Source organism: Leiobunum rupestre, chromosome 11 (assembly GCF_980474605.1).
Source record: "Leiobunum rupestre chromosome 11, qqLeiRupe1.1.hap1, whole genome shotgun sequence".
Lineage (NCBI taxonomy): Eukaryota > Metazoa > Arthropoda > Arachnida > Opiliones > Sclerosomatidae > Leiobunum > Leiobunum rupestre.
The window spans coordinates 30,727,811-30,749,619 of NC_143394.1; the positions used below are offsets into that span (position 1 = coordinate 30,727,811).

General features: G+C 35.2%; 4 protein-coding genes across 6 annotated transcripts; 2 read left to right on the top strand and 2 right to left on the bottom strand.

The window, feature by feature from the left end:
- Window positions 1-294: 294 nt before the first annotated feature.
- LOC149922239 (sorbitol dehydrogenase-like) lies at window positions 295-2,698 on the bottom strand. The gene is made up of 9 exons (XM_090162685.1): window positions 2,567-2,698; window positions 2,457-2,490; window positions 2,229-2,393; window positions 1,701-1,857; window positions 1,516-1,634; window positions 1,393-1,458; window positions 948-1,117; window positions 754-875; window positions 295-694 (listed from the first exon to the last, which is right to left on the bottom strand). Exons 1-9 carry the CDS (start codon window positions 2,621-2,623, stop codon window positions 538-540), a joined length of 1,047 nt encoding a protein of 348 aa, XP_090018811.1. The 5' UTR covers window positions 2,624-2,698; the 3' UTR covers window positions 295-537.
- Window positions 2,699-8,886: 6,188 nt separating this feature from the next.
- LOC149922240 (protein KRTCAP2 homolog) lies at window positions 8,887-10,276 on the bottom strand. 2 transcript variants are annotated; one of them, XM_090162478.1, is made up of 5 exons: window positions 10,156-10,276; window positions 9,451-9,576; window positions 9,347-9,375; window positions 9,149-9,279; window positions 8,887-9,085 (listed from the first exon to the last, which is right to left on the bottom strand). In XM_090162478.1, exons 1-5 carry the CDS (start codon window positions 10,157-10,159, stop codon window positions 8,968-8,970), a joined length of 408 nt encoding a protein of 135 aa, XP_090018604.1. In that variant the 5' UTR covers window positions 10,160-10,276; the 3' UTR covers window positions 8,887-8,967. The 2 variants fall into 2 exon arrangements, with proteins under 2 accessions (XP_090018604.1, XP_090018605.1); XM_090162479.1 differs by lacking the exon at window positions 10,156-10,276 and adding an exon at window positions 9,764-10,120.
- LOC149922241 (ubiquitin-protein ligase E3B) lies at window positions 10,266-16,338 on the top strand. Its single transcript, XM_090162477.1, has 26 exons — window positions 10,266-10,413; window positions 10,491-10,677; window positions 10,744-10,858; window positions 10,924-10,988; window positions 11,050-11,106; window positions 11,174-11,272; window positions 11,341-11,440; window positions 11,498-11,666; window positions 11,732-11,837; window positions 11,902-12,087; window positions 12,158-12,270; window positions 12,335-12,516; window positions 12,587-12,751; window positions 12,812-12,983; window positions 13,050-13,168; window positions 13,231-13,339; window positions 13,403-13,502; window positions 13,565-13,684; window positions 14,207-14,383; window positions 14,451-14,558; window positions 14,622-14,759; window positions 14,814-14,938; window positions 14,998-15,180; window positions 15,242-15,353; window positions 15,434-15,526; window positions 15,597-16,338. The coding sequence occupies exons 2-26, from the start codon at window positions 10,561-10,563 to the stop codon at window positions 15,786-15,788; spliced, it is 3,222 nt and encodes a 1,073-aa protein (XP_090018603.1). The 5' UTR covers window positions 10,266-10,413; window positions 10,491-10,560; the 3' UTR covers window positions 15,789-16,338.
- A 237-nt stretch (window positions 16,339-16,575) lies between these two features.
- coro (protein coronin) lies at window positions 16,576-21,160 on the top strand. Of its 2 annotated transcripts, none has more exons than XM_090163126.1 (9): window positions 16,576-16,858; window positions 17,559-17,756; window positions 17,838-18,090; window positions 18,162-18,454; window positions 18,529-18,633; window positions 18,698-18,904; window positions 18,977-19,078; window positions 19,204-19,371; window positions 19,433-21,160. In XM_090163126.1, the coding sequence occupies exons 2-9, from the start codon at window positions 17,559-17,561 to the stop codon at window positions 19,661-19,663; spliced, it is 1,557 nt and encodes a 518-aa protein (XP_090019252.1). In that variant the 5' UTR covers window positions 16,576-16,858; the 3' UTR covers window positions 19,664-21,160. The 2 variants fall into 2 exon arrangements, with proteins under 2 accessions (XP_090019252.1, XP_090019253.1); XM_090163127.1 differs by lacking the exon at window positions 16,576-16,858 and adding an exon at window positions 16,911-17,019.
- The last annotated feature ends 649 nt before the right edge of the window (window positions 21,161-21,809 follow it).

A 21,809-nucleotide genomic window follows, 5' to 3' on the forward strand; every position in this document is an offset into this window, starting at 1 on the left:
CAGCGCTTTGGAAGAATTTATATGACAGGTGACTCGTAAAAAATGGTTCTTTTATTTTGTAAAGGATGAAATAGCTATCGCGATGTCAAAATGAAATACCGTCTAGGTTTTTCCCCCGTAAACGGGCAATTTCCCGCGAATGCTACGCGTGAAATTAGCATCTGTGGACTTCGAATGAGTCTAATTCCATGTATCTATTTATACATAGATTTTAACGTCATCTACCTAATTTCATAAATTAATGATTACGTATTACAATAGTTAAACTTATTGACCAAGGAAAAAATACAACGCTTTAATAGTTAGTCCAGTTTTTAATTAAGTATATTTGCGTAGTACAACTTTTAATTAAGTATATTTGCGTTGTGCAACTTTCAATTGAGTATATTTGTGTAAGTTTATAATATTTTCTCTTTAAAAAATGTTTTATCGAAAGCTATTCACAAGGAACACCAAGCGAGGAGCTGTCGCGAAAACATTTATACGTGAAGCATAGTTATGGGATACTTATGATATTAATTTTTAAACAATATCTATTTAGCTGTGTGTTTGTATGATGACCTTGACGGAGCCCGATTTGGGATCTGAAGCCGTTTTGAAAGCTTTGAGAGCGTCTTGAAGATCGAATTTGTGGGTTATCAAAGGTCGAACATCTACCGCTCTCGAACCCAATAGACTCAAAGCAATGGGGTAGCTAAATAATTGTAAAACGAGATTAAATGATAATTGAAGGGCACGCCAGCTGTGTCCTACCAATTCAAGTATCTGGAACAGCCTAGTACGTCCACTTCCCTCATGACGATATCAGCCAATGATACTTCGGAAGTCGAACCTCCCAAACCGACGATAGCTACCTTTCCACCGCAGCGCACACTCTAGAAATACGATTGATTTATTAAGTAATTACTTATAGTTAACTTTCTGTGGGCAGTAATGACATCGGTTACCTCAATAGCGCTCTTCACAGTTACGCTAGTACCGCAACAATCGAGAACCAAGTCGGGGGCGTCTCCTAAGATCTTTGCCGCTTCCGTTGCCAAATTGAGGTCTTTCGTCACTTGAATAGAGTGATCAGCCCCGATCGTTTTCGCCAATTCCAATCGACTTTCAACTACATCTGCAAAAAATCCGTCACTATATATAATAGGCGCTAGCATAAATTATTCATGTCTTGTTCAACTTGTTAAAATGCTCCACGCGCTCTTTAATATTTTAGCGTAAAAGGCTCGTGCGTTTTTTTATATTTCAGGGAGCACGCGCGAAATTGCTCGAGCCCGTTTACGCTAAAATATCAAGACGCGCGTGGAACTTTTTAACAAGTTGAATAAGACATAAATAGAGTTTATGCTAGCGTCTATTATAATAGTATTGGTAAAATTATCACGTTCAAACCTGAAATTACCACTTCGGATCCACCAAAAGCTTTGACGCACAGTAGCGTTAGAAGTCCAATCGGACCTGCGATTAAAACTTATAGTACGAATGGTTTATAAGTTAGCTATAGTTAGTAGTTACCCGCGCCAATTATAAGTATCTTTTGTCCAGCGGTTACGCCAGCTCGTCTGCAAACGTGAACGGCTACCGCCAAAGGTTCAACCAACGCACCCTCTTCGAAACTCACGTTTTCTGGTAACCTTATAAAGAGAGTACGATGGTTATCGATGATGGTTCTAAATTCATTGAAACTCGCGTAGGATTACTTGAAACAAAACACAGCTGGATGACTGTAATAGTTGGCACACATTCCATCATTGGGGTACCCCCTGCCGTCTAGATTGGGGCAGAGATTATAGCGACCACGAATGCAATGGTAACAGGATAGACACGGAATAGCCGGTTCTATGGCAACTCTGTCTCCTACCATTTATTCAATCATTCATTATTTAATACGCTCAATCGGGAGGGTTGACTCCATAGAAATCTCATAGGTAACTAGACTGCTGCCACCTACGGCCGAGCTTGTCGCCAGTTCGTTTTGAACCTTCAGCCAATGAGAGGCCGTAGAGTGGTTCCGCCAAGGAGGATAATAATCCTCCTTGGTACCGCTACTATCGCGGGAGCTTGGTAACGTCATTCTCTCTGGTGACATTAAATTCTTGGCAGAACCACTCTTTGAGCTCTGATTGGCTGAGATCTGGCTATCGTTTGCCACGGCGTTTGGTCCATTTTCCAGTTACACGGCAGCATTCTAGTTACCTTCTAGTTACCTTTCTATGGTTGACTCTTACCAACTTTAAGATTAGTGACTTTGCTTCCTATTTTAACGACGGTGCCGCTGGACTCGTGTCCCAGAATCATGGGCTTGGTCACTTTGACCTTGCCAGCGCCTCCGTGGCTCCACATATGCAGATCAGTGCCGCAAATTCCGGTTGAGTGGATTGAGATGGTCACATCTGTTAAATAATAATAATAATTTATAGGTAAAATCTTCTTTAATCGAAAATTTGTAACGCTACCCTCGGGTTTCGGCTCGGGAACTGGAATGTCTTGCTACAAAGTTTAAAAGGGGAAAAAGTTAGTAGAGCTCTGGTTATTTAAGTCGTCGGTCTAATGATATAAGACGGACCACTATGAGATCTAAATTAGGATGGAGAAACAAAGCTTGGTTTTTGACTTGAGGCATGATGGTAGACTTGAAAAGCGCAGCGTCCGTTTCCAACTAAGTCGGATCCCCGGGATTAATATCACCGAAATAACTTGTCTACTCTCTTCTCTTTATCAAAAATGTCAAGGTCCAATAACCGCTATCTGAATAACTTACGTTTACGCGCAGAGATGGAAAATGGTCTTTCCTATTAGCTTCACTCGCGATCGTGTGTTTTTTCACGACACATACATTTGTAACGCGATTGAGGTTCCATGCAGGTGTAAAAGCCATTGCAATTCGAATTTTTGTTTTTGAATTTCTCTCACACATGTAGATATTTTAGCTTGATGTCGACTTACGCTGTCAAAACCTGGTTTGCCAATTTTTTTTCAAACCAAAGTAGCTACGAAATAAGTTGCATCCATTTGAGACAACTCTCGTTATATGGATTCATGCCAAATTCATTTTAATTGTGAAGGCGTGTTTTCAGCAGTAGTTAATTATTTAAAAACGTCTAAAGCCACGGTTGCGTTACTTTCACTTACATAATATGCTGTGTTTTCCGCAGTAGATAATTATTTAAAAATGGCCATAAATAACATACTATTATAGATCCGGTGCCCCCCAAGATTCTGGGAAAAAAAATGATGGTCTCAGAGACCATACGTAAATCAATGAAGGTGAACAATGTTATTTTTTTTCAATAATAATCAGCTAGGCCCAAGTCATCTAGCGACTTTTAATAACTTTAAACAGGTGGCCGGGTTACAATGCATAGGAGGGTGGTAGCAAGCCCCTCATGCCACGCGAACCAACAGCTCCCTACACTCACTATTACATTTAACCTCTACACGTTTTTATGCCTTCATGTAATCAGTTGACGTCAATTCATTCTTGCTTTAACAAAAAGGAAGTAATAGAGACTTGGCACTTCGTAGCTTTGGCCATGGCCGCCATTGTGGTAACATTTTTATCCCCACGATAAAAACTATTGAAAAAAAAACTGTGACGTAGCACTGCCAAGTCCCTATTATGGAGTTTGAAGATATTGACTATTATTCACAATCACTTTATCTCTGTAGATAACATGGTTCGATTTTCAGATAAAAACCCCTTTGTCTGGAGTTTATAATCATCAACCTGTATTTTCGTATTAATTTGATTGAACATTAGTTAAAAGGTGAAACGAATAACCATAGCAACGGTTCCCAATTTCGTTAGCGGTGAATTAAGTCATCTTGTTTCTTTTCTCAGGGAGTCTATGAAATAGGGTAAATCACATCGCAGCTTTAGCCATGACTGAGATGTTGGTATACAATTTTTAATCTATAGAAAAAGCGTGGGTGACGTTCTATGACGTCATAGTTCCAAGTCGCTATTGACCGATTATTAATGGTTACCTCAGATATAAGTCGACGAATACGTACATGTAGAGCACTTAAAAAGTTCCCTACCACCCAAGGTTAGAAATTGTACGCTCCACATTCACTCTTCCACTTTCCGACACAAACTCAATGACTTGTCCAAATCTGTGGTGTGGTCGGGAAAGTCCATAATTGGCCTTACAAATCTCTTCAAATTCGACGCCTTTCATCATACAAAGGGCATAGTGCAAAAAACACCAAACCTACGGTTTAAACGAGGCTAAGGCAATGACACTTTGTCTATCACGCCATCACGTGTTGGAACTCTCTTCCCAAAGAAGTTATTTCCTACCCTCCAAAATGTAATTGTTTCATTATCTTTCTTTATTATTTGTCTTCTGTTTTATTGATAGTATTGTTTTTGTTTGCTAAACTATACACTCTTTTACGACCGTCTTTCCCCATCTCATTGTGAGTGGATTTGTTATTATGAGCGAAAATGAGCGGTAAAATATCTTTTTAAAAGAGCGCAAAACAAAAATTAGAGGAGCGCCAATTTTACCGATCAAAAAAAGAGCGGAAAGAGAGGAGCGAAAGTTTTACCGCTCAAAAAGAGCGGAAAGAGAGGAGCGAATGTTTTACCGCTCAAAAAAGAGCGGAAAGAGAGGAGCGGCGATTTTACCGCTCAAAAAAGAGCGGAAAGAGAGGAGCAAAATTTTACCGCTTAAACTTCTGTATTCTGTATGTCCGATTTCTAAATAATTAACAATGGCGACGAGGGTTTTCGATACGTGAAACTAGTACACGATAATCCCTATACAGTGGCGTAACTAAACTTACGGTCGCCCGTGACGGAAGACAAAACTTTAGCCCCCTCTCATACAATTAATATTAATTAAAGAATAATTATTTGAATGACTTCAAGTATTAATTAATTAATTGACGAATTAAAGAATAATTATTTGAATGACTTCAAGTATTAATTAATTAATTGACGAATTAATTCATTATTATGGCAAATGAACTACAAATATTATTTGCTTTGGTAATAAACATTGAAATTAAACTTAAGACTTTACTGAAAGTCTGAAATACAAGGAATAAAAATGACGTGATAATCTGCGACCGACCATTCAAAACCAGTGTTGGGCACCGCTCATCTCATTGTGAGCGGATTTGTTCTTATGAGCGAAAATGAGCGGTAAAATATCTTTTTAAAAGAGCGCAATACAAAAATGAGAGGAGCGCCAATTTTACCGCTCAAAAAAAGAGCGGAAAGAGAGAAGCGAAAGTTTCACCGCTCAAAAAAGAGCGGAAAGAGAGGAGCGAAAATTTTGCCGCTCAATAAAAGAGCGGAAAGAGAGGAGCGAAAATTTTGCCACTCAAAAAAAGAGCGGAAAGAGAGGAGTGAAAATTTCACCGCTCAAAAAAGAGCGGAAAGAGAGGAGCGAAAATTTTGCCACTCAAAAAAGAGCGGAAAGAGAGGAGCGAAAATTTTACCGCTCAAAAAGACGTGAGCGTTAGCGGCTCTTTGACGAAAATGCCCAACACTGCCCCCATCTAGGACCCTCCCACGATTTTCTCCACAGGCAGCTGCCATAGACGTACTGCACGTAGCTCTACCGTGGAAAGTTCTTTCCCCCAAAACCCCGTTCTCTCGCGTGTAGCACGGTAATGGCGTCTCCCATGAAATACGCGCGTAAAAAAATCTATAATGTGTAATTTTTAAAGTTTTGTATAAAATTTTCACTTTATGCTACGACATCGTATCATCATCATGCAAAGTTGCATATAAGTTTTCCTAAGCTCAGTAGTTTGTACTTTTCGTTACTAAATACACACATATTGCTTTTAATGTATTATCGTTGTAATAGCAAGGATCCTATATGTTAGGATAGGTAGCCCTCCGGCGAGCCCGTGTTTTCAAAACGCCGGCAGCACCGTCGATATTAAGAGAGCCTCTAAACGCGGGACGTCTTGTTTCTATTCCCTCAAGGACAAATTTTGGCGGTGCTTCCTCCATGTTTTGTCCTTGACGGAATCTAAAGACGGATTCTCTATCGCGCATGACCCACCGACGGCGCTGTCATTTTTCGTCCCTCGCCTCATATCCTTCTAACATATAGGATCCTGGGTAATAGGCTCTTCAATAAAAAATCTTCAAGGAGTAATGTTTCCGAAACCTAGGACCTGCAAGTTACTATTTATCTAGGAGCAACAAACACAAGGAGAACCCAACTAGCCTTTAAACACGCTAACGCAGTGCTGTGTACAAATTTCATTAGACGAACCTTAACGCTGAACGTTTTACGGAAAGGGGGAAGACAATTTCCGAATTTCCCAATTCCGACGACCGCAGGCGCTAGAGCATCTAGCCAATGAAAAATGTATACAAGAATATGCACGGCTTTAGACGGGTTGCGTTCTCCTTGTGTGTTTGTTGCTCCAAGCTGTTTATATAGTGCTTGTTGAAATAATGGAAACTTTTCACCTCTACGGTATGCAGTAAGTGTTTTCTTTCAACCAGGTAGCTTATTTTGACATATTGAGGTTTAGAAAAAACATGACGTTCTGTTTACAGGTGAAAAGTTTTCATTATTTCTACAACAGTAACTTGCGGGTCCTGCCTTTCGGAGATACTACTTCTTGGCGATTTCCTTGAAGCTGTTTTATTTAGGCGCCTATTACAAGGACGAATTAGTACTTTTGTCCAAAAAGCGTGTTGAGCTAAGTAAAGAACTGGAAAAGATAGAACAGAATATCCTTGGAAATCTAATATTTTCTGATTTTGGTTTGGTTTGCTCATGGTTTTTTTTTTATTTTGGAAGCCCCTTACTTAAAGTTTTGTAAGCCCGCTTCTACAACTCAAGTAGGCAGCAGCAATTCCTAGCCTATTGACCAATTTCAAAATAACGTTTTTGCGTACGGAATTACTTCTACATTCTGAAGTAGTAGGGTTATTTATCAGTGGTCCTATTTCCCGGCCTTTTGGGGCAACACCGGGTGTCCGGTGCCAGCTGTGCCGGGTTACGTGGGCCGCTGTGTGCCCGTCGTTCCCCTTTATTAGCTCTTTCAGAAGGGCATGACTCTCTACCTACGTAGGTAGGATGTCGGCTGGAGTTGCTACAGCATCCGCTCTAATTCCCACTGCTGTGTGCGAAGTGAGGGGTTGGTCATCCCATTGTTGCACCTTCTGCTGGGTTGAGTGACTTGCGTTGAAGGTGCGACCGTGAGCGGTAGGGTTCTCTTGCTGCCTTGGCTGTTCTGTCACCTGTCCGGGCTGTGGACGCTGGCGTAAGGCATTATGATGAGGACCTTCGGTGGTGTGCACTCTGTTTGCGGTACACCGGGCTACAATTTGATACACACCCCTTTCATTTCACCTAAATAATTTGGTAAAATCTTAATTAATATACTCTCAGACTACAAATTTCAGTAATTAAGTTCTTACCATTGACTCGGTTGCTTATATTGCTTGGTTCTGAACATTTTTAGTTTCAATTGCTATGATGGAGAATCGCCAGGCCTATGTGGTTATTCAGTTATTTCAGTCTCACGTGACACGACGTCATCCATGCTTTTTCGCATAGATGAAAAAAACCGCATAAAATGGCGGCCATAGCCAGAGCTACGAAGTAAAATTTCTCTACATGAAAGTAATAACTGTGATACAGATATGAAAATAAAGTTACTAATTTAAACATTAACATCAAATTAATTGATTTTCTGTAGTCTATTTCGTACCGTTCCATTATCCATACAAAAGCATAACCCTGGGCTATTAATCTATCCATAAACAAAGAAGATGTCATTGAAATTTAAGTACACACAATCCCCGATGTATTAAATATATTTTAAATATTAAATTTTAAGAAGTCATATTGTACATTAATATGGAAATTGGAAAAAAATTCTACGTTTAGTCACAAGTAAAAAAGGAAAACACAAAGATAAGTAAATTTGTATATTATGGATTTGGTAGTAATTCTAAATTTAAGTGCTTGAGATTGCCAGATCAACTTTTTACGTTCCATTTGTGGGCTTGCATCTGCTCCGATTAATAAATGAGTGTTCTATTTAGTAACTGCTCTCGAGCGCCCTGATATCGCCGATTTCGACAGATCAACGTATCGAGATCGCTCCTGCAGATAATTTTTCGCGTTTTCATTTTCAACTCGGGAATAAAACGATCAAATTTTCGATTTATGTTCCATTTCTTTGTGAATCGGAGTCAGATCAATTACGTCAGCGACGGATTCCAAGAGAATCTCGAGCAGTCAAATGGAAAATGCTCTTTAGAAAAAAACGTGTGAACGCTGCTAAAAGTGTCAAATTGTCAATACATTACATACGCTTTTGCAGCTACATTATTTTTTTAAATAACGTTCTGCCTCCCTTTACCAACTTGTTTCTTTTAAAAATTCCCAATTAAAACTACCATTATGAACAAAAAAACCAAAGCTAGCTGCTATCATGAGTAAATACCCCAAACATTCATAGAATTTCTCAATAACCTTTGTTACACAAATTCCTTTACAATAATTTGAATCTTAACTTTAATGAATTTTTCACCCCTCAATTCCCGTACTCCTGGTCATTCTTTAAAATTGTGTACACCACGCGCCGCCTTTACTACTCGACTAAATTTATTTGCTCATAGTGTCAATCTAATTATCACAAATTTTGCTATTTATTACGTGAACATTTATCTGCCTAGTCATGATCTCATAATTTTTTTTCGTTTGTTCATTGTTTTCTTAATTTTGTTTTTTTTTAATTATTTGTATGGATCTCAATATTATTTTTTTTTTACTTTTTTTAAAAATAATGTATATTCTGTTCATTGTTAATCCCGCCTATGCTTTGTAGATAACCTCACTAAATAAATAACCATATTACCTAAAAAAGGAATGCGATAAAATAATGAAGCAGCACTTTTCAAGAAAAAACATTTTTTTCATATAAAAATTGGCTTAAGGTACAGAAATAAGGCTTGGGTATTCTTGATTTTTGGAGTTATTTCCTCTTTGATTTGACATGTCCACTTCCAACAGAGACACTTGCAACTGGCTGATTGTACGTTTTCATTGACAATTTGTTCATGTAGTATAATGCCACTAATGAAAAAATAAAACTGGAGAGAAAGAAAAATATTATTTTACTTATTGCGCAGGCCTCAATAACGTTTTAAGTATACCATGTTGTTATGCAGACTCTGTGAACAAGTCCTGATGCAATCATGGCCACAACAAGACTTAAAACAACTTCCGGGAACAATTTGGTTTGCACATTTTTACCAATCAAACTAGACTCTAGATTTCCAATGGCCTGAATACAGTGTTAAGGTAATATTAAATATTTTACACATTGTGCGCGAATAATTATTCAAGGATACGGTTAATGTTAAGAGGAAAAGTACAGAACCTGAAATTAATTAAAGATAAGCATTAGATAGAATTTGAAATTTTTGCATCCCAAAAAAAAAGAATTATTGTATACCTAAATATCCGCCAACTAATGTCATTAACTGGGTTGATGCTAGCTGAGTCTTGTAAACTTGCATTATGGCAAAAAGAAGTACAAATAAACATATCGAAAGAAGTGAAGATGTTCCACTTGCTACGGCTAAAACAAAAATGATATTTTATAAGCATATGAAGCAATGCTAAATAAAATTATTGAAATTAGCTTTGCCATGTGCAACATACGAAAACTCTTGACATGGGTTTGGGCATAAATTAATTTACTAGCTTCTAGTGGCATATGAAAAGGGGTGGTGACAGGGAATACATGAATTATGAATACACTATACACTAAATTTTTCAATAAATTGTTTGCCCTCTCTTGGAAAACGCCACTTGTCCTGACTATGCCACTTTTAAATTTGTTCCAAGACGCTAAGACCAGCGTTACCATGTGTATGGCAGAGGAAAATTTTTAACAAATAACTAATACCAGCGTAGAAATCTATCTATCAAAGTACACAATATTAATTAATCCATGAGACTCTTTTTTAAGTTGCTTGACAAATTTCTTCTTGACATGATGCTGTGTGACCTGTGTCCTGGGCATAGCCAAGGCCCAAAAGCTGAGATAAGTTAGTTGATAGCTTATTAATTTATTAAAAATAAATTAAGTTTGATATTAAAATTATTGTCAAATAGATTATTTTTTTGGAAATAAACAATTTTAAGATATTTTTACCCATTATTAAATCCAAATTTTGACAGTAGTTGTGACAAAAATAGCAACGCGCCGGTTCCGTAGCTTGAGAATCGTGGAACTTCCGGATAATTTGCGTAATAGCAGTAATGGACAATCGTCTGCTAAAAGCTTAAATTGTTCTGTTTCATAATTTAGAAATAATTTAAATAATAAGGTATTTTTTAATGTTGAATTGGATAAACATTACTTCAAGCGCGTTTTAACGAAATCTTCATATTTACGGCAATTCTTTTACTTGTATGTTTTCAAAACCGCGTAAAATAATGATCAAGGCTTATGGGAATTTCCTTTATATTCTATGATTTATCATTTAGGGATGATGGCAATAAAATTGAAGGAATTTAAGAATCAATGGAAATCATAGTCGATATATCCTAACTGAAAATGTTCTACCAACAAAACACAAACCGGAACAAAGATGAGTTTTTGGAACAGGCAAAAGCAGCAAGGCAAGAAAGGGCACAAGAGAAAAAGAGAGAAGCTGCCGCCACTTGCATACAGGTATGTATTATTCTAGATTAATTCTAACCTGAAAACCTATTATTTCACACTGTATTTTTTCTACAGGCTCTTGTGAGAGGATTTTTAACCAGACAGAATTTAAAAAGACTGATTAAAAAGGAAGTTTGTGAACATCTAGAATCGTTTGATGAGAATAGCGATAATCCCAAATTTATTCCCGGTAATTGAATTAATTTAAGCTAGCTTTCCTGTCGGTCATACTTAATTTTATTTTTATTATTTTAGCTGTTGAAATGTTCAAGCTTATTCGGAAGTTCAAACTAATCTTTAAAGAAAACGAGGACAAAGATGTATGATTTATATAAAATATATTAAACATGTCATTAATGTAACTAGCATAATGTTTTTCAGAAATTTGAAAAATTGTGCCGCTATTTAATAGCGTCCATGTCTTGTGAGAATCAAAAAGTAGCTACCACTCTGCAGTTTCTTAACTTTTTGAATTGTCTATGTCTAATAAAATAATATTTTGCAGTATTGCTATGTTACAGTTGCATTAAACAAATCTTACGCAGTGAGCTGGATTCAGCAGCTAAAAGCTATACTGTGGCAATGTTGTGTATACCTAAAACATGTAAGAACTAGTTCTTAACTTGTAAAGAAATAAAATATTGGAAATTAATCATTTGATAATCATTTTAGGCAGAACTTCCCCAAGAATCATCTTCGTTAAATCTCTTTTTGCATATGCTGTTTACCTTCACTAGTCCTACTACTTGGAAAATTCTGAAGAATAGTCAAGGTGAAAAGTAGTCATTAAAAATTTATATTTTAACATTAACAATATTTCTCATTTCAGGTGAAGCTTTAAAGAATGTTTTGAACAAATTATGTGAAAATGTGTTGGCTCATCTAGTCTCTCAAGGACTTTACGCCAATTTACACGTGGTTTTATTAAAAGGTTTAATGAGAGCTAAAGCAAAGTTGAAACACGCTACATTACTCGCCTTAATAAATTTAGCTTTGAGGTATTTTATATTTTAGCTTATATTTCAGTGGTTTTATTGTAAATAATGACTAACTTTAAATTTAGGCCATTAACGAAGAATATAAACTTAGAGAATGTTATGAACCTTTTTTTGCTACATATCTTTTCGGTGCCTGCTCTTGTACACCATTTAATTAAAATAGCACCTGAGGTTGGTTTGATTGTTACTTTTTATTTTGGTCTCATTTCACATCATAATTTGGTCATTTTTGCAGTGCCTAGAGCAGTTTAAGAAGAATGCGCTGCTGAAAATCATCATATCTGAACTAAAAAATGAACAAAATTCCAAAATTATTTTCAATGCTTTGGAATGTAATTACGGACTGTGTCTCTTGGCTAACATTTTACATTTGAGTCATTTTGATACTGATGGCTTGGTTGAAAACCAGTCTGAATTTGTCGTATGTGTATCTTTGTTATTTTATTTTATTTCCAATTTGATAAGGTCTTTTAGTATTGTTTTCTTTGCAGAATGTAGTGACTCGACTGTTAGAAAGTTGCCAAAAGCACGTCGTGAATAAACAGTCAAATTTAACCCACTGGCACCCTGTTTTGGGATGGTTTGCTCAATCCATAGATCATGGGTATTTTTTTTTCTGTCGTTATCGTTATAGTTTGGATATGTGTCTAATGATTAATGAACAATAGGCTTCACCAGTGTTTGCCATTGGTTAAAATTCAGCTGGAATATCTTTGGAATAGCGCAACTATCAAAATATTGTTCTGCAAGTTAAACCAGGGCCTCACAAACTCACCAACTTCCCCCAACTCTCCGTCATGTTCGGAATCGAAAGCAATCAGTCCAACAAATATACTTTCTCCAAATAAAAGTTAGTCTTGTATTCTAATAAGTTTTTTGCATTCTATTGCCTCCTATTTTTCAAATGTATCAAATTCCAGGTCTTTTCCGCAAGACATTCGATCAAACATGGTCTAATTATAAAATATCAAGCAGTAAATCCAAAAAATTTAATCCACAAGACGTCCAGAAAGTTGCTGAATGTTGTCAGATGTACGAAACAGCCATGAGCACTTTAACACAATTGAAATTGGACATATTAACGGGTATAATTTAGTAATATTATATAGTTTCTGTTGAAATAATTATTACTATCTCATTTGCAGGTTTATGTTACCAGTCTGTAGTCATTATAAATCTCTGGCGTTTTATCAAAGTGTGGACTTCCAGCAGTAACACAAATGATTTTATCGATAACTTGATTACGTCTAACAACACAGCTAATCACGAATTTTACATCTTGGTTATGTTTTGCGATTGCGCTACACACCTTATTACGTAAGTATATTTTTATTTTGCAAATTTTAACATTTTATTTATATTTTAAATCGTTTCTGTAATCAGGATTTTAGATGACATGGAAATGTACGAACAACAAAAACCTTTCGTGCTTGAAGACTTGGTCTCAATGTCTTCATTTCTTAACCACCTCGTTTTTAGAGTTATATGGAATGGCCTGACTGGTATTAGCGAATAATATTTCAAAGATTATTTAAAATTGAGTTGCAATTATCTTTGTTTTTAGACAATAAGAACATTCATAGTCTTTTTGTTTCGGCTCACACCTTGCTTATGCTTCTGTATAAACGCGATTGCCGTAGGCCATACACACCTGCCGATCATTGGCTTATTAAGTACGTTATATTTTTTATGCGCTTTTAAGGTAATATATATTTATGTTCAATTGTACATTTTAGGGAGATTAAAGCGAGTTCTTTCATTCATGATTTGGAAAAGAACAAAAAAGTGGCGCAGCAGCTTATGTTAAAAATACCGCATTTAATTCCACACAAAGAAGTAAAACTGCAACAATTAAAATCTTCGATGTCATCTTTTTTATTAATTTCTTTATTTTACAGAGAGTTGTATTATTTAGAAAATATGTAAATAATGAAAAGGCAGCTTTAGGGTTGACGGAGTCCGCCTGTTCTTCTCCTCAATATACTCTCATAACTGTACATAGGTCGAGAATTGTGGAGGTAATGCCCTTTCCCAGTATTTGGTGGTCAATGTGCCGTAGCCAGGGCTCCCACCAGGTCCCTAAAATGCCTAAAAGCCCCTACTTTTTTTCGAGGTCCCTAAACCACCATAAAATCGGGATTTGGTCAATAAATCACCCTATTTCTAATACATTTGGTGAAAAGGACCATCGGCTTAAAATATTTTGTAGAAAAGCGAAAAAAAACCCGATTAAATGTGATAGAATTTATAGTTATTTTTGTGATCGATAAAAGTTTTTTAGAAATTAAAACTAAGTAATTTTTGTGATAAAACATTAAAAAAAAATAAAACTAAGTCAGTTTTAAAAAATTTGCTGCTTTTAAAAGAATAAAGATCTTATTTTTGTTTTTTAAAATGGTCCCTATTTGGTTCCTACTTTAAAATATTTGGTTCCTATTTCAACCTATTTCTAGCCAGAAAAATCCCCTATTTCCCTATTTTTTTTTTTCAGATTTTGGTGGGAGCCCTGCGTAGCTGAAATATTCTAATTTCTTTTGTAGGATGGCTATCAACAGTTAGCAATGCTTCCTCCACAAGCTTTAAAAGGTGTTATCAGGGTGAAATTCATCAACGAGCAGGGCCTAGATGAGGCTGGAGTAGACCAGGATGGAGTTTTTAAAGAATTTTTGGAAGTTTCAATCACCAAAGTCTTCGATCCATCGTTAAATTTGTTTAAAGTAATAACTTAGGGTTTCTATGATCATTTATTTTGAGAGCTTTGTAATATTTTACACTTTTTTTCAGGTAACGAATGAAGAGAGATTGTACCCATCTCCAACCTCTTACATTCACGAAAATCATTTGTCACTTTTTGAATTTGTGGGCAAGCTTTTAGGAAAAGCTATTTATGAAGTAATTAAGTCTTATTTCTCTTTCAGATTATTTATCTTTCTTAAAATTTGTTAATTTTTCAAGGGAATTGTGATAGATGTACCATTTGCCTCTTTTTTCCTGAGTCAAGTTTTAGGTCATCAACAAACAGCTTTGTACAGCTCTATTGACGAGTTACCATCCTTAGATCGAGATTTGTACAAGTCACTAACATACGTTAAAGTAAGAACAATAGCAATTGTATAATTCAGCTTAGTAATTCAAATATACTTCTAGCATTATGAAGGAGATGTGCAAGACTTGGATCTAACTTTTTCATTGGATGAAGATTGCATGGGTCAACTCGTCACTTATGAACTAATCCCAGGTGGCAAAGCTATAGCGGTTACAAATGAGAATAGGTAAATCTTCGATGTAATTTTAATAGCATTTATGTTAATCATGTATTTTCTCCTTTCAGAATAAGTTATATTCATTTAATGGCCCATTTCCGTATGCATATGCAAATTAAAGAGCAAACGGCTGCTTTTCTTCGAGGATTTCGTTCAATAATTAACCCAGATTGGCTAACCATGTTTTCCACACCAGAGTTACAGAGATTAATTTCGGGAGACAACACTCCTGTTGACATACAAGATTTGAGGTCATTTATCATTATTATAGAATACTGAAATTTGTCTAAATTCAAGTTTTATTAATAATAGGCAACATACTAAGTACTTTGGAGGTTTTCACGGTAACCACAGAGTTATTAAATGGTTGTGGGATCTATTAGAGAAAGATTTCTCGCCTGAAGAGCATAGGCTATTTTTGAAAGTTTGTACTGTTACTGTTTTTGGGTCTATTACAGCACAGTAGGAAATGCTAACATTTTTTAACATTTTTAATGTACGCAGTTTGTCACTAGTTGTTCCAAACCACCTTTACTTGGGTTTGCCCATCTTGAACCTCCATTTTCCATAAGATGCGTTGAAGTTAGTGACGATCAGGTAAATATCTTTTAAAATTTATTGTTTTAAGCGATTAATTAGGTAATTAATTATACATTAACATTACCAGGATACTGGAGATACTGTTGGCAGTGTTTTAAGAGGTTTTCTAACCATTCACAAAAAAGACCCTGTAAACAGATTACCAACTTCCTCAACCTGTTTTAATTTATTAAAACTTCCAAATTATCAAAAGAGAAGCACTCTTAGAGATAAGTTGCGCTATGCCATTACCAGCAATACTGGATTTGAGTTATCTTAATTTTTCCATTTTGAAAGTATCAATTTTTTTACATGGTTATTTGAGTATATTGAGAAAGTTAGAGCTCGTTATATTGTTTGAGGAAAATTTTTAATTAAACCAAATAAATACTCGAGTTAATTAAATAAACAAAAGTTTATATATTTAGTTTTAGATGGCGCTAGTGTATTAGTTACCATTTTCTTAATTGAGCTCTAATATTTCTCTTTACCCTGCTCTAAGAACCATGATGGCGAAAGGTTCATCACCATGTTAAATGTGAGTAAAGGTTTTTAAGTATATGGAATCAGTTTCCTATCAATCTGAAGGTACATTGAAAGTATCTCATAACCCTCCCTTTCTCACATGTAACTCCCCTATGTACACTTTTAATGATTTAAGCTTAGAATGAAAATGTGTTTTAGCTTCGGAGGAATTTGTAATATATTTTTTTAGAGATTTATTCACTTCAAATTTTAAAAGTCTATGAAGTTTAATAAGAAAGCCTAATTTTGAACTTTTTCCTAAGATGCTCTAGATCACAAAATTGATTAGAGAAAATGTATTATATCTGGATCTATTAAAATCTTATAATATAATTTTTAGTAGTGCAATTCTTGATATTTATAGACACTCCTAGATTTTAATCGCCATCTATCCATGGTCCAAGTATTTCGGAAATCGGGATGCCTATGTGGGTAGGTAATTTGAATTTCCCGCCCAAACGTTAGGCCAACAATTTTTCTCCCTATTCATTTTTGTTTTTCGAGGGCCTAGGCTAGGGATAGCAGTATTCATTTTCACTTTTTCAGAAAGCGTACGGGCCAACCCCGCGTTCTAAATTTGTGAATTTCGGGGGACTTACTTCCTTCCATAATAGGACTGGAAAGCAGGCGTGACCTCTCCGCGCATGCGTTCTAAACGCTTAACGCTTTATTGCCGAAAATTTTCAGAAGTTGACTGCGGCTGTCGCCCCGTAAAAGCTATTTACGAAAAGAGATCACGTTTTTTTTACTGAAATGAAATATTTTCACTTACGACGCTGTTTACCGCATATTATATAAAAGAAAATCTAATTTTTTACGTCAAAGGTAAGTTATCTTTTCCATTGTATTTACCTTGTCTTGTTCTTAGTTCAATCTTGAAACCCTAAAAATCGGGCCATTCACCTGACTTTTACCGGGCCGGACAGGAGTGGGGACATGGTTTAATTGGTTTTTTGCTTGGGGCAGTGGTGCTAATTGTTGGAGTGGTGGGTGCTTTGACTTGGAAGTTTTTATAAAAATGTAACACCTTGGGGTGTTATAATATCGTGGAATCTGTCGCAAAACGTTCATTTAATTAGTATTTCGTGTCATATATCACATCATAATTATTTTAATTTATTCACATTTTTGGTGATGTCATAAAATATGACTTTATGGGAGGGGTGTTTTGATTTTTTCCAAGGTTATCTATGATAGTATAGTAGCATCTCTAATTTAGTATATTTTCGCAATAGTAGTGTCTAATCACTACAAATTCATGTGTGAAATTTTGTAGAGTTAAATTGATAGAAATTATTACTTTAAAAATAAGCTTATGAAGGTAATATCTATAATATATATATATATATATATATATATATCTCCTAAGTTTCATACTTGTATATATATTTTATCACTCTGTGGCAGGAAGAAAAAACCTTTGTATATAAAAGCTATCACCCTTCCTTTATCCTGTTTGTATATAGATAGAAATATTTTGTAGTTGTGGTCTTTTACAAACTTGAATGTTATCTTACTTTTTCAGATGTCTTTCCGTATTGTTCGTAGTAGCAAGTTTAGACACGTATTTGGACAAGCTTTGAAACGAGAACAATGTTACGATAATATTAGAATTACCAAGAATTCTTGGGATTCGAACTTTTGCGCAATAAATCCAAAATTCTTAGCCATTGTTATAGAAGCGGCTGGAGGAGGGGCTTTCTTGGTACTACCGCTTCAAAAGGTAATTTAAAAAATTTCCCAAGCTCAGAGATACTTTTAATTTTCTGACAGGTTTCATTATTTTTCTTAATTTGTAATTTAGACTGGTCGAACTGATGTAAGCCATCCATTAGTGGCTGGACATCGTGGTCCTGTTTTAGACCTAGCATGGTGTCCTTTTAATGACAATGTCATAGCTAGCGCATCCGAGGACTGTGTAGTTAGGGTTTGGCAGATACCAGATGGGGGATTAGTCCGACCCTTAACAGATCCAGTTGTGGAACTTGTTGGACATCAAAGGAGGGCAGGGCTAGTGGCTTGGCATCCATCTGTGAATAATATTCTTCTAAGTGCTGGTAATTTCATATTATTTTAAAATTAAGTGTTTTAGCTTTGTTTTTAAATTTATTTTAATTTATCGTATTAGGTGCCGACTGTAAAGTAATCATTTGGAATGTTGGCATTGGTGAAATTTTGGCCACTATGGATCATCCTGATATAATTTATTACTGTTGTTGGAATTGGGATGGAAGTCATCTTGTCACAACGTGTAAAGATAAGAGAATTAGAGTTTTTGACCCACGATCTGGAGAGCTAGAACAAGAAGGAGATGGCCACGAAGGTGCAAAGCCCCAAAGAGCAATTTACATGAGAAACGGCCTTATTTTTACCACTGGGTTTTCAAGAATGAGTGAAAGACAGTACGCTCTTCGAGGAGAAGTGAGCATTGCATTACCAACTTTTAAAACTTCAAGCCCTAGATATCTAAATATACAAAATTGATTAATTTGTAGACGGCTTTAAGCGAACCTATAGTGTTAGAAACGCTGGACACTAGCAATGGAGTTCTTTTCCCATTTTACGACCCGGACGTTAACTTGATATATCTTTGTGCCAAAGTACGTACCAATATTAACTGACTGGCTGTTATTAGAATAATTAGAAAACAAAATTTGTCAATAGGGAGATAGTAATATAAGGTACTTTGAGATTACGGACGAACCACCATTTGTGCATTACATCAGTACGTACCAGTCAACTGAACCCCAAAGAGGTATTGGAATGATGTCAAAGCGTGGCTGTGATGTCCATCTAAATGAAATAGCCAGGTTTTATAAACTTCACTCTAAAGGGTTATGCGAAGTCATCTCTTTTACAGTACCTAGAAAGGTTAGATTTTGGTTTTTCTTAGTACGTGGTAAAAAATATGCAACTGTCATAGTGATTTTAAACTGCTCATAGTCCGAATTGTTTCAAGATGATTTGTACCCTCTAACTCCGGGTGATGTACCCGCTTTAACAGCCGAGGAATGGATAGAAGGCAAGGATGCTGATCCTTTACTTGTAAGGAAACTCTTTACCATTTGCCTGACACCATCTTAGTTAAAACAGAATTATCTAGGCCTAAAAGTTATTGATTGAAGCTCTTGAACCTGCAATGAAGACATTTTGCTTATGTCATTTGGCAGATTTCATTGAAAGATGGTCTCACCAGCTCAAAAAAGAAAGATCTGAAAGTGACTAAGAAGAAACCAAACATTCTTGACAAAATGCCAGCAAAAGCCCAACAAGCTCAACTTGATTCTGAACCCGAGGAATCATCGGAAGTTTCTCCGTCCAAAGTTTCGGCAATATCCGTAAGATCTTCTGAATATTTAAATACCTGATTTTGCTGCCAATTTTTTTTTTTAATTTTAGAATGAGAAACTTGAAGAATTACTGTTGGAAATTCAAAAGTTAAAACGCACGGTTGTTAGGCATGAAATTCGCTTGCGCGATATGGAGAAATTATTGGAGTTCAAGTTCACGGGTAAAATGGAAAACAGTGAAAGTGACGAAAAAAGACAAAAGGAATTAGCAACGTTACATGCGCTAGAAAAAGAAAATAACAATCATGACGATGTAGATATGCAACCTGATGAAGTGTGAATGCTGCTTTGCAACATGTACTTCCCAATAAGTAAAAACCGATCCTGTATGAAAAGTCTTCAGTTAGCGTTTAACGTTAACTTTTAACCAAACTGCTTCCTCAATAATCCCTATGTGTTAAAAAAATTCAATCTAAATTTAATTTTTCGTAATACGCTCTCTAATCTCTATTAACAAATGATTTTTGTAATAACAATATTCTAAATTGGCTTTCATAGTTAATACGCATTTATTTTTTCTTAGGAAATTAGTTTAGCCCAGAATTTTTGTGTTAACTGGAGATTTGCTCATTTTTGAGCAATATAATATGCGTATCTCGAATATTATTAATTAATACGGTATCCGTTCATTTTTTTAAACTATTTATATACAGAATTATCCACAGAGATGGATTTATCAGTATTTTAATTTCCTATGAAGTAGCTTTTACCCAATTTTACGTTTTTTCAAAGTCAATTTTGTCCTAATTTTCAAAAAGTTGTGCCTTGGACTTGAAAAATGATATAACTGCGAATCAAAGAGCATTTTGCTTAATAACGCATATTTTCATAGCTTTCTTTTTTAATTCTAGGGATATAAAATATGATAACTTAGTACTGATAATGATATTAGATTTGTAATCCAGGCAATAGATTTGACCATATAGAGCAAACTTAATATACAATTTGACGAGGTTAAAAAAAAATTGTATTTAATGAAATTTATTACAATCCCTCTAACCAAAAAATGCACAGTTGAAGTTGAAATTTCAAATGAACCTGCCACATTTTTACACACTTTTAATTGATACTATAAAATTTTTTAAATATAAAGTTATCATATCACCCGTGCAAAAATATTTACATTGTTAAATTCTATCTAGCTCAAATCATTTTCACCACTCCAATATTAGTTTTAGGGAATTTATAAACCTATTGTCATTGCGGAGCTTAAAGGTGGCTAGACAGTATCGTGTGGGAATGGAAAAATTGAAAAGTACTTATACCATTACCCTGCTTACAATAAAACTGTCAAGTAGATCTATATTGTTTAATTAAAAGCCTAAATTAGGATCTAAGACAATGTAATTGCAATGCAATTTGCTGTTTGAGAACAAGCTAAAAAAAAGCTATGCACAATATTTGAATCTATCAAATCTAATACTTTTTATGAAAGAAAATATTTTTTATTCTTAAGTTGTACGAGCATGTTTTTAACAAATAGTTTTTATAACTTTTTTTACTTTTCACTAACAAATTACCAGCTCTGAGGGTTTTACTTAAAAAAACGTGTTATTACATATATTTATTATTACTTGAGTTAAAAGTTTCGGCGTTGATTGTTTTCACATTTTTTTCAATTGTTCACGTTTAAAATTTTATAATGGGAAATTTATTTTAAATCAGCGCTTTAAAACTGCTTGTGATTTTTATTTACAAAGAACTAAAAATCCGTGCCTTGACTCATTTTTTAAATTCTTCAATAATGTCTACCTAACAAACTTTTAAATAAAGAATGAAATCTAGTCTTTCATAAAACGAGTTTTCTAGTTATTTAATAATAGTATCTTAAAGGGAGTATGAACTTTCATATTTATGTTGGGTTTGACGGAAGCTTTAGATGATTGGCGCTAGTTAAGTATTTTAGGACTTTTATCATAATAAATAAATTTTGTAATGGTAGTCCGGTTAGAAAGCGAAAGCAGCTGCTCCCTAGTTTACGTTTTATAAAGCGCTAGATCAGTATGGACATCATTCACCGCATGTTTGAATTAGACAATTTCTTTCGATACGCTAGAATAGGAATATTTTTCGACGTTGTAAATTAATTATATTGGATTATTATTGCACGTCGTAAGACATCGAAGGTAGCTTAACTATTTAACCTCTGATACTTTGCTTCGATGTGAAACTTATTTTGGCTGGGCCGACTTGTTATATTGGCTTTAATGCAAAAACTATTCGAAAAATAATAATAGGGGCGCTCGACGCCGAAAGATATTTGGGAAAGGTTCATTTCCCCAACTTATCATTACCCCAACCACAAATGCTCCATTTGACCAACTGGTCATTTCCCCAACTGTTCATATCTCCAACCGTTCATTTCGCCAACTAGTTTTTTTTACGGAGTTGGTGAAATGAAGAGTTGGGGAAATGAATAGGTCACT

Excerpts from the sequence above, each read along its gene's own strand:
- LOC149922239 (XM_090162685.1), bottom strand. The coding sequence starts at position 2,623 with ATGCCTCAAGTCAAAAACCAAGCTTTGTTTCTCCATCCTAATTTAGAT. Across the intron at positions 876-947 it reads CTGTGAAGAGCGCTATTGAG|AGTGTGCGCTGCGGTGGAAA; the intron begins GTAACCGATGTC and ends TCGTATTTCTAG. Across the intron at positions 695-753 it reads TGTTCCAGATACTTGAATTG|CTACCCCATTGCTTTGAGTC; the intron begins GTAGGACACAGC and ends ACAATTATTTAG.
- LOC149922241 (XM_090162477.1), top strand. The coding sequence starts at position 10,561 with ATGTTCTACCAACAAAACACAAACCGGAACAAAGATGAGTTTTTGGAA. Across the intron at positions 14,559-14,621 it reads TAGGAAAAGCTATTTATGAA|GGAATTGTGATAGATGTACC; the intron begins GTAATTAAGTCT and ends TAATTTTTCAAG. Across the intron at positions 14,760-14,813 it reads AGTCACTAACATACGTTAAA|CATTATGAAGGAGATGTGCA; the intron begins GTAAGAACAATA and ends ATATACTTCTAG.
- coro (XM_090163126.1), top strand. The coding sequence starts at position 17,559 with ATGTCTTTCCGTATTGTTCGTAGTAGCAAGTTTAGACACGTATTTGGA. Across the intron at positions 18,634-18,697 it reads TGATATATCTTTGTGCCAAA|GGAGATAGTAATATAAGGTA; the intron begins GTACGTACCAAT and ends ATTTGTCAATAG. Across the intron at positions 19,079-19,203 it reads AGGATGCTGATCCTTTACTT|ATTTCATTGAAAGATGGTCT; the intron begins GTAAGGAAACTC and ends GTCATTTGGCAG.
- LOC149922240 (XM_090162478.1), bottom strand. Across the intron at positions 9,280-9,346 it reads TTTTCCTCTTAACATTAACC|GCCATTGGAAATCTAGAGTC; the intron begins GTATCCTTGAAT and ends CACTGTATTCAG. Across the intron at positions 9,086-9,148 it reads AGAGTCTGCATAACAACATG|TTTTATTTTTTCATTAGTGG; the intron begins GTATACTTAAAA and ends CTTTCTCTCCAG.